Genomic DNA, 10,748 nt, shown 5'->3' with positions numbered 1-10,748 from the left:
TCAGAGAATATATTCTGAATGATTTGTCTTTTTAAATTTATTGAGATTTATTTTATAGCCCAGCAAATGGTCTTTCTAGGTGGATGTTCAAGAGTGTGTATTTCTGCACTTACTAAGTCAGGATGGTTGACAGTATTTTCAGGTGATCAGTGTCTTTACTGATTTTTTTTGTCTGGTTCTATCTGTTGGTGATAAGGGGTTTTTTTGTTTGGCAGCGGGGAGGATTGGTCTAGTTCTATCAATTGCGTCAGAGGTATTAAAATCTTTATGATCGTGGATTGTCTGTTTCTTTAATTCTTTCCACATTTGCTGCTTATATTTTGAAGCTCTGTTATTAAGCACATAGACATTTGACTGCTTGATCTTTCAAATGAACTGACGCTTTTATTATTATGAAATGTTTCTCTTTATCTCTGGGAATCTTCTTTGTCTTAAAGTCCATTTTATCTGATGTATTTTATCAACTCCAGTCTTATTATGCTTACAGTTTGCATAGTAAATATTTTTCCATCCATTTGCTTTTTTTATAACAGCTTTATTAAGATATATAATTCACTTACCATTCAGTTCACACATTTGAAGTGTACACAGTTCAGTGATTTATACCCATTAGCAGTCACTACCCATTTCTTTCCACCTCTACCTTCAACCCTATGCAACCACAAATCTGTTTTCTTCCTGTATGGATTTGCCTACTCTGAACATTTTATATAAATGAAATCATTTAGTATGTGGCTAATATGACTGGCTTCTTTTACTTAGCATAATATTTTCAAGGTTCCTCCATGTTGTATATATCAATACTTCATTTCTTTTTATTGCCAAATAATATTTTATTATATGGATATACCACATTTTATTTATCCTTTGATCAATTGGTAGACATTTGAGTAACCTCCACTTTTTGGTTATTACAATGGATAATATTGTTGTGAATATTTATGTATAAGTTTTTATATGAACATTTGTTTTCACTTCTCTTGTCTACATACCTAGAAGTAGAATTGCTAAGTCAAATGTTTAACCTTTTAAGGAACTGCCAGACTTTCCAAAGGCATTACACCGTTTTACATCCCCACCAGCAGAGTATGAGGTTCTAGTTTCTCTACATCCATTATATGTTGTTTTGATTATAGCCATCCTAGTGGGTGTAAAATGGTACTTCATTGGGACATCAATGTGCTTTGAACCTGTTGTGTCTCTAAAGTGGGTCTTATAGATAGTATATAGGTGGGTCTTGTTTTTAAATCACATCTGGCCATCACTGCTTTCGAAGAATCCGTTAAAATTTACTGAAATCATTAATGAAATTGGATTGGGGCCTACCATTTTATTGTTTTATGTTTGTCTCTGTTTTATATTCATTTTTCTTCCTTTCCTACCCTCTGTTGAATTTTTTTTAGAATTAAATGCTAACTCATATATTGGTTTTTTTAGTCATACTTCTCTAGGTTTTGTTTTGGTTGCTCTAAAAAAAAGATGCTTCACGTTCTACTTAGAGTTAATACTATATCCCTTCATGTAAAATGAGGAAATTTTCCATTGTTTTGCTTTGTTACAGTTTATATTGCATTTTGATGTATTATAAACCCCACAAAACAATGTTTTAATTTTTGCTTTAAAGAAATTAAGAGGAAAAATATATAAACGTCATTTGTGTTTACCCCGATATAAATCATATGCCATGTTCTTTATTTCTTCCTAAGAATTCAAGTTTCCATCTGGTATTAATTTTCCTTCAGCCAGAACTTCCAGCAAATCTTGTAGTGTACGTTTGTAGACAGCAAAGTCGATTTCACCTTTATTATTAAAAGACATTTTTGCTGTATATAAAATTGTAGATTGACAGTCTTTTCTTTCAGTGCCATCTGCTAGCCTCCACAGTTTTGAGTGCAAAGTCAGCGTTAATTTAAATCCTTGATTTTAGTGTGCCATTTTTCTTTGGCTGCTTTCAAGAATTTGTCTTGGTTTTTACTATTTTCGCTGCATTGTACCTAAGGATGATTTTCTTCATGTTTATCCTGCTTGGGGTTTCTCTGAGCTTCTTGAATCTGTAAATTTATATCTTTACCTAACTTGGAAATTTTTGGCCATAATTTCTTCAAATATTTTTTCTGCCCCATTCTCTTCTCTCTTTCAGATTCAACTTAGACTTTTTGATATTGTCTCCAAGGCTTTGTACATTTTATCAAATTTTATTTCTCTGTATTTTTCATATTGAATAATTTCCCCTATCTTCAAGTTCACTTACTCTTTATTGCCTCATTCTACAGTTAATCTCTGTTAATTTTTACTTTAAACATTGTATTTTTCATTTTTGTATGGGTTCTATTTCTGAGCTGAGTTTCCTTGTCTTTTCATTTATGACAGGCATATTTTCTTATTATCTCATTGAGCATAGTTGTGATCACTGTTTTAAAGTTCTTGCCTATTCAAACATTAGGCATCTCAGGTTTGATCTCCATTGATTACCTTTTCTCTTGAGAATAGATCATTTTCTTGGTTCTTGCTGTAGTAAGTAATTCTGGAATGCATCCTGGACATTACCAATATTACATTGGGGAGACTCTAGATTCTGTTATAGTTTTTCAAAGAGGGTTGACATTTTTGTTTTAGCAAACATTTAACTTGGTTTGACTCAAACCATAAATTTGTCTTAGGCAGCAATTCAAATTTCATTTTTTTTCCTTTTACTGGGCTACTTGCAGTCTGATTCTACCACTTATTGCTGTCTGGTTCTTCAGACCAAAAGTCTGGTTTTTCCTACCTGAGGTTTAGACTCCCTGCATGGTGATGATTGTGATACATTCTCAGGCTAAAAACAGAAATACACCCTTCTGGTCCATTTTCCAACTGTCAACCCCCCTGTAGAATAATCTTACTTGTCTTCACTTCCAGTGCCTTCAGGTAGTTTTTGATTGATTTGGTTTGGTTTGGTTTGTATTTTTCCCAGAGTTTATAATTGTTATCTGCAGGAGAATAAACCTGGCAGAAGCTTGCTTTGTCATACCAGAAGCTAAATTCCCTGTCTTTAATTTCAAACATTTCTAGTTTATAAACCCTTAATCTTATAAAAAGTCACAGTATTTTAGGAAATTTCCACTTTTAATCTTTTTATACTGAATTGAACTTTTAACAAACTTTGTTGGCTTTTTTATTCTAGACTTCTAATTCAATAGATAATGTTCCCGAGAAAGACCTCAGACCAAAAAGAGACACAGATGTAACTTCTGAGAGTGACTATGGAAACAGAAAAGAATGCAATAGAAAAGTTCCTCGGAGATCGAAAATCCCATATTATGCCAAAACTATTCAAACTATTAAGCACCACAGTAAAAACTGCAACTCTTTTGTAAGGTACTCATTTTAGTTTTAGAAATTAAAATAAAGCATAGAAGTTAATATGGCTTGGCTTATTCCTTAAAGTTATCTCATGACATTTATTACTTTACTAAAGTCAAAGATTTGACTTTTTAGCCTTGTTGGCTCAGATTTGGTCAGTATATTCATACAAATTTATATAAACAATCTCTTTCTCTGTCATTACCTAAACTGTGAAATTAATATGCAAAACTAAAATTCCACTACATTCATTTACAGTGGGAATAGACTAATACACTTGAGTCTACATTACTAGCTTGTTCTCTCTGTAGGCATATCCCAGTGGGAACCCAATACCTAGTCAGATGTCACTGACTGAGCTTAGGATCAAACATGAATAAGATGGTTGTGTTTAATGGCATCAGGATAAAAGAATCTGATGTTATCTGTATTTTCACAATTAAGATCACCAATGACTATACTCTGGGATAGGTACCGTCAACTGTTGCCTCTGTAATTCTCCTTTCCTTTTTTAAATTTATTCTTTTGTTGTTATTGTTTTACTTCTTCCATGGCTACCCAATTATACTTTTATATATATACACTCAGTCATTCATTTCACTTATGGGCAGCAAATAGCCTGGAATCTCTTTTGTCTTTGCCTGTTTATATAATCTATACAATTTATTTACTTTGATTTTAAAAGTTTAAAATATGTTGATTTTAAATTTTTAATTCACAAAAGGTAATTATATTTACTGTTTTTCCAGGTCCTTAGGTGTCATCTCACCATAGTCGTGGATACTTAGAATACTTTTTAAATTATTCTAATTTATCTAAGAATTCTACCCTACCCGAATATGTTGGATGCTGAATATTCATTATCTTTTTTAAAATCTTGAGAAACTCATTAATCAACAAAGCACAACCATTATAAAATTTATAAAATAGTTTGTCCAAGCTTCTATTTTTTTATTTAATAAATATCCTTTTTTAAAAGCTGTTTTACATATATGACTATAAATGTTAGATAAAAGCAGTATAAACACTGTACTTTCTTTCAGATGTGTGCACCTTTCTGGCTTCTGGTTTACCATATTTCCTATGTTTTATTCTTTGCAGTTGTAATCGTAGAATGAAACAACCTTACTTTAAAGATTTATATGTAAGATCATCTTTAGCGAACTGTCATGTATTACAAGAATCAGAAGAACCAAAGACTGAAATGATTAAAGTAGATAGAAGTGGCTCAGAAGACAATACTTACCGGGTATGATTTACAAGATTAAGAAAAAAAATCAACATGAATAATCCTAGTTTTAAATACAAAGTCCCAGAAAAATTATTCATGTTCCTATGAGCAAAAATTATTGTTTGTAATGTTACTGGAGTGATGAGAATCCCTTCCTTGTTTCCAGAGTTTGTGTAATGCTATTGTTTTTGTAATTTTTAAAGAAATAGAAATTGCACATTTATTTAAAATCAGCTTTAAGTGAAGTCATTTGTTGCATGCTTGTGGAGGGAGAAACAGTTCTAAATTTCTAAATTTTTACTTCTTAAAGTAGTGGTTCCTACCTTTTTGGATTTTAGACCCTTTTAAATATCTAAGGAAATCTCCTCAAAGAAATATATTTTTGCGTACACTCAAAAAATGTTATATGTAATTTCAAGATATTCATGGACTCTCCTGAAACTGAATTTTAGACCTGTGGATTCCAGATTAAGAAGTGTTCGAGAATTTAAAAATTCTGTAGGCTGGGCACAATGGCTCACACCTGTAATTGCAGCACTTTGGGAGGTGGAGGCAGGAGGCTCGCTAGAGGCCAGGAGTTCAAGACAACCAGCCTGGGCAACATAGCAAGACCCTGTCTCTAAAAAAAATAATAATAAAATAAAAATTCTTCAATATTTTGTTTAATAATTCTTATGTTGAAAAACTTTAGTACATGTTGATTCATTATTTTATATTTCTCATTAACTTGCCCTTGTTTGTTGCAGTAATGGTTATTCTTTTGATTGTACCTGTGCACTATTCTTTCAGTAATAGAATTATCTTTCAAAATATTTCACACCTTTCAGGCTACTGGTTTCCTCCCCTTATTCTCAATTATGGAGGCTTTAATATTGAGAAAAATAATAATTATCATTATGACAATAATAGCAGCTAAGACTTATTGAGTGGTTATTATGTGCCAAGCACTGTTCTGCACGATTCTGTATGCTTTACTTCCATTAATTTTCTTACTTCTCACCACAGGTCTTTGAAGAGGTACTATTATGAATAGTACTGTATTATGAATGAGAATATTGAGGCAGTGAGAAGTTAGGTAACTCTTTCAAGTTCATATAACTTTGTTGTTTTCCTTCAGTCTCTTGTTGAACAGCTAGACCAAGAGAGAGAAAAGAGATGGAAAGCTGAGCAAACTGAAAAGAAACTTATGGATTATATTGATGAACTGCATAAACATGCAAATGAAAAACAAGATATTCATAGCCTGGCTCTACTTACCACAGATAGGTAAGGGGAAAATATGTAAACCTAAAGATATCTTACAGCATAAAGAATACTGAACTTGGAACTGGAATACCTTAGTTGAAACTGGCTGTAATTCAATCAAAAAACAGTATATAAGGTTTTAGTTTGATTTGAACTAATTTTATTAGAAGATGAAGTGCTTCATTAACTTTTCATATCAACAAGGAATTTAGAGTACATTTATTTGAGCCTTCAAGCTGGGAGGTGTCAGTTAATATTATAAGAAAAGCAAGAGACTAGAGCAAGAGTTGGCAAACTTTTCCTGTAAAGAACAGGGGTTAGCAAACTTTTTCTTTTAAGTTTTGTGGGTCATAGTCAATCTCTTATCACATGTTCATTTTCTGCAATGGGCTTTGGTACTAGATAGGCCAGGTTTCTTAATTCTAATGTTTTTATTTTTCCATCCTTCCCATTCCTTCTCCCATTTTATCTATTTTTTTTTCTTTCTATATCGCATTCTTTAATACAGGTCTGTCTCGTTTCATTCTGTGAGTTACTGAATAGTTTTCTAAATAAGAATTTTTTTCTTCTGTTTCCTATAACCAATTATTTCTAAAGTTTATGCTTTTCCTCAAATGGTTATAGATTTTTTTCCACAGAGTTTCTGATGGTTTTTCCTGCTCTTATCCTGGAATGAGCACTAGGTTTGTAGACTTGGTATTTGCCAACAAATAGAGTTTGGGAAGTTGTTCCCACTTCTGTTTCCTGTCTGATTATACAGTGGATAAGTCTTCTAAGATCTCATTTGAATAGTAAGTTGACGTATGTAGTTTCCAATTCTCAGTTTGTTTTAAGCATTCAACTGGTAAAGTTTTGTGATACTAATGTATTTTCTACCCCACTACCTGCTTCTCTCACATGTTGTACCTGTGGGGTATAAGGAAAATTACACTGCCTTACCTATGTTATGAGAACATCTAATTATGCAATCCATGATGCCTGATGCTATTACTAGTCCTTCCACCACCACCCAGCAACTTCCTGCCTTATTTATGTTTTGGAAATTGCTGTCTCTGAATTGATATAAGAAGATATTGGGGGAAAGGGAGGGAACAGGATGGATAAATTAATGGTGCTGTGACTACCTCACAAAAACAGTACTCTTGCATAGGTAACAACATATGTAATGACAGATTGCTAGAGACCCTGTGACTGAGTCATGGACAGACAATAGAAAAGAGAGATGTGTCTTCCTATTTCAGAATGAAGCAGTTTCATGAAGCAAAGCCTAAGTGTTCTAGGAGTTGTTTTTATTTCAGTGTAGTTCCATTTGGCTTATAATTGAAATGAAATTCCTCCCAGATTTTGGCATTATGTTATCTTTTGTTTTTAGTAGTATGGGTATGAATTTTTGCTTTATCCTATATTGTAGGTATTATTTTGGTGAGATTGGAGAAAGCTGTCTGGGACTGTCAAAATAGCCAGATTGCATTTAAATTGGAAAGCTGTGGGCACACTTCATCTTTGTCCTTACTTAACCTGTCCATTGTCGTGCCCATGTTTCCCAAGTTACATATTCATTGTTATCTTGAAAAATCAGCTTCAGTCTTTTCTGATTCTCCTTTTATCTCTACTCCAAATGTTTGTTTCAGATTAGATCCTCACCAATCTTGATATTCCCTTGTGTGCCTTGGTAGGAAGTCTGTATACCTGGCACCTAATACAGGGTCTATCATCTATGTGCCATGCTGAGTATATGTTATCTCAAAAATTGAATCTTATCTACTATGATATCTCTATTGTCCAGACCTCCTTGATGACCTGATTTATTTATCTAATTATCTACTAAAAATGCCTTGCCTTTATTTCTCAGAAGTATCTTAAGATCAGCGTGTCCTTACATGGACTCATCCTGCTTCCTCATTCAATATTCCTTGCCCTAATAAATGGTGTCCTATCCAGCATCTAGTCAGCCACCATAGCTAGAAAACTAGGAATCAGGTTTTTTGCTCCCTTTCTCTTTCTCATATCCCACAGCCAGTTGGTATTGATCTCTTCTTCATTCTACTTCTTAAAGGATGTGGAACTATCTCCTCTGTATCCCAAAACTGTCACCTTAGTTTAGGCTCTTATATCTTGCTTAAATGATCACTCCAGTTCTGTTTGTCTATAACTTCTCTGCCTTCATCCAATATATAGTCCAACTCTCTTTCATATAACATACCAAACAGGAATTGAGATAGTGAACAAAGGAAAACCATTTTGGAGACTACTCTCATTAAAGGCAAGAAGAGAGATGGTAAGGACAAGAATTGGAAAAATGATTGTAGTATAGAAGTTGATGAATATGTTTTTTTTAATGTGGCTTGGGAATTACAGTAGATATACATTGAGGTGGCTGCCCACGTCAGTAATTAATTCATGAGGCTGTCTTTGTCACTGTCCCTTTTCATTTTTTGAGACAGTCTTTGTCACCCCAGGTAGAGTACATTGGCATCATTATAGCTCATTGCAACCTCATACTCCTGGACTCAAACAATTCTCCTACCCCAGCCTCCCGAGTAGCTGGGACTACAGGCACACACCACAATGCCCAGCTAATTTTTCTTTTTTTTTTTTTATTCTGCAGTATTATGGGGGTACAAATGTTTTGCTTAAATGGATTGCTTTTGTACTGCTTGAGACAAAGTTATACGTGTGCCCATCATCCAGATAGTGTACATTGTACCCGTTAGGTATGATTTCACCCATCCCCTTCCTCCCTCCCACCTGCTTGATTTCCATTGAGTTTTACTTCCATCTATGCACAAGTGCTGTGCACAAGTGCTGTTTGGTTAGTTCCAGTTTAATAGTCAGTACATGTGGTGTTTGTTTTTCCATTCTTGCAATACTTTACTTAAGAGAATGGTCTCCAGTTCCATCCAAATTGTTGCAAAAAGCATTAATTCATCCTTTTTATGGCTGAGTAGTATTTCATGGTATACATATACCATATTTTATTAATCCACTCATGAATTGATGGGCACTTGGGTTGATTCCCCATCTTTGCAATTGTGAATTGTGCTGCAATAAACATTCAAGTACAAGTGTCTTTTTGATAAAATGCCTTTTTTCCTTTGGGAAAAAACCCAGTAGTGGGATTGCTGGACCAAATGGTAGGTCTGCTTTTAGTTCTTTGAGGAATTTCCATACTATTTTCTATTTTTTAGTATAGATGGTTCTCGCTCTTGCTCAAGCTGGTCTCGAACTCCTGAGCTCAAGCAATCCTCCTGCCTCAGCCTCCCAGAATGTTAGGAATACAGGAGTGAGCCACTGTGCCTGGCCCTTCACTGTCCCTTTTCTAAACACTAGACCTGTACTCTATATCAACCACCTGCCTCCCTGCCTATAGTATTGGTTAATGGGTGAACACCTGACCTAAGCTGGGTAAACATGTCTTAGCCCATGGCTACAGTGATTGGTTCACGGAGTAGATGTATAAATCTAATGGACAAATGAGAGCTTTTCCTAGAACTCTTCTAAGTTGAGTTATAGAAAGGACATCTTTCCTGTTTGGTTCTCAGAGTTGTTAGAATATGATCCCAAAGATGTTTGTGGCCTCCCCTTCATCCCCCGCCTCATAAATAAAGAGGCCTGAAGGAGGAAAAACTGAAGCCAGCCTCTAGGTAATCAGCTATACAGAGTCCTAATGGCGTGCATGTTCTAGGTTTCAGTGGTCCCTCAATATTGTCACCCCATCCTCTAAGTTTGCTTATGTGGGTCAGTAAATTCCCTCTTTTTATTTAAACCAGCTAAGAGTTTTCATTGTAATCGAAGGATTCTAACTAATACAAAGCCAGGATCAATACTTGGTGTCTGGGTTAGATATAGGGAAGTCAAAGTTGTCTTGCGGGTAGCTATTCATTTGGCACTTCTGTCATATGGCTTTATAAACGTGTCCATGTCTGTTCCCTCTGCTAGATACCGAGTTCCTAGAAGGCAGAGACCACATCGTACTCATCTTGCTTGCTTTAAGTTCATATCTAGCACAATACTTGAAACAAGTTAGGTGTTTAGGAAAGTTCTGCTATTGAATCGTAAAGTTCTCATAAGATAAAGTTTTGTTAATTTATGTAGAACGTTTTCCTTTTGGGCACAATGTTAGGTTCAGGGATGGAGGAAAGGCATATTGTTTTTCAGCCAGTTTTTACTGTAATTAAAGTTTGAAACATACTTCAAATCTTCCTCTCTACTATAAGTTTTAACACTGATTACAGTTTTTATCACTTTTATATTTGTAATATACTTAACACCACATATAATTTCTGCATCAGGCTAAAGGAAATTATTTTTAAAGAGAGAAATTCCAAAGCACAACTCGAAGTTATGGTTCACAAACTTCAAAATGAAATTAAAAAACTAACTATTGAACTAATTAAAGCAAGAGATCAACAACAGGATCATCTTAAACATTTAAGAACCCTGGAAAAAACATTAGAAAAAATGGAGAGACAAAAAGGGCAGCAGCAGGCGGCACAGGTATTTCTCTATTTTAATGTATCAGTGACATGGATTAACACAAATTTATAGCTTACATCTTGAAACAAATTGTACCATTTAGTAAACCTAAAAGATGTTAGGCTATATGCAAAAATTAAATTATAACAATTATGTAGCCTATTGAATTGTGTTTAAGGCTGCTAGCACTTACATAAAGCAATTAAAAGAAGAGTTGGTGGAAATATTGCAGGTAGTTAGGCTTGTATTCTGAGAGACCTCGCTTTTAAAAGTCTTTGAGGTGCTTGAAGAAATTTCATTTTCATGCTTTCTGGATAGAAATTATTACTAAAATTTGTGATACATGTAAGCAATAATTAAGATAGTCTGTTTGTTGCTTCCTCAGCTGTACTTTGTGTGACCATAATATAGTTAATTTAATAAATATTGAAAATCAAGTTAGTCACTAGGTCCT

General features: G+C 34.1%; 1 protein-coding gene across 1 annotated transcript in view; it reads left to right on the top strand.

The window, feature by feature from the left end:
- LRRCC1 (leucine rich repeat and coiled-coil centrosomal protein 1) overlaps nt 1-10,748 on the top strand; it is a 35,694-nt gene that overhangs the window by 13,230 nt on the left and 11,716 nt on the right. The window contains exons 7-10 of the mRNA XM_012643551.1: nt 3,164-3,357; nt 4,444-4,591; nt 5,691-5,839; nt 10,111-10,315. Coding sequence (XP_012499005.1) covers nt 3,164-3,357; nt 4,444-4,591; nt 5,691-5,839; nt 10,111-10,315 — 696 coding nt within the window. The remainder of the gene's footprint in view (nt 1-3,163; nt 3,358-4,443; nt 4,592-5,690; nt 5,840-10,110; nt 10,316-10,748) is intronic.

The sequence above is a fragment of the Propithecus coquereli genome, unplaced genomic scaffold (genome assembly GCF_000956105.1).
Source record: "Propithecus coquereli isolate 6110/MARCELLA unplaced genomic scaffold, Pcoq_1.0 Scaffold2, whole genome shotgun sequence".
NCBI classification, from domain to species: Eukaryota; Metazoa; Chordata; class Mammalia; order Primates; family Indriidae; genus Propithecus; species Propithecus coquereli.
Note: the sequence above shows the minus strand (reverse complement) of the source record. Positions and strands in the feature narration are given on the sequence as shown.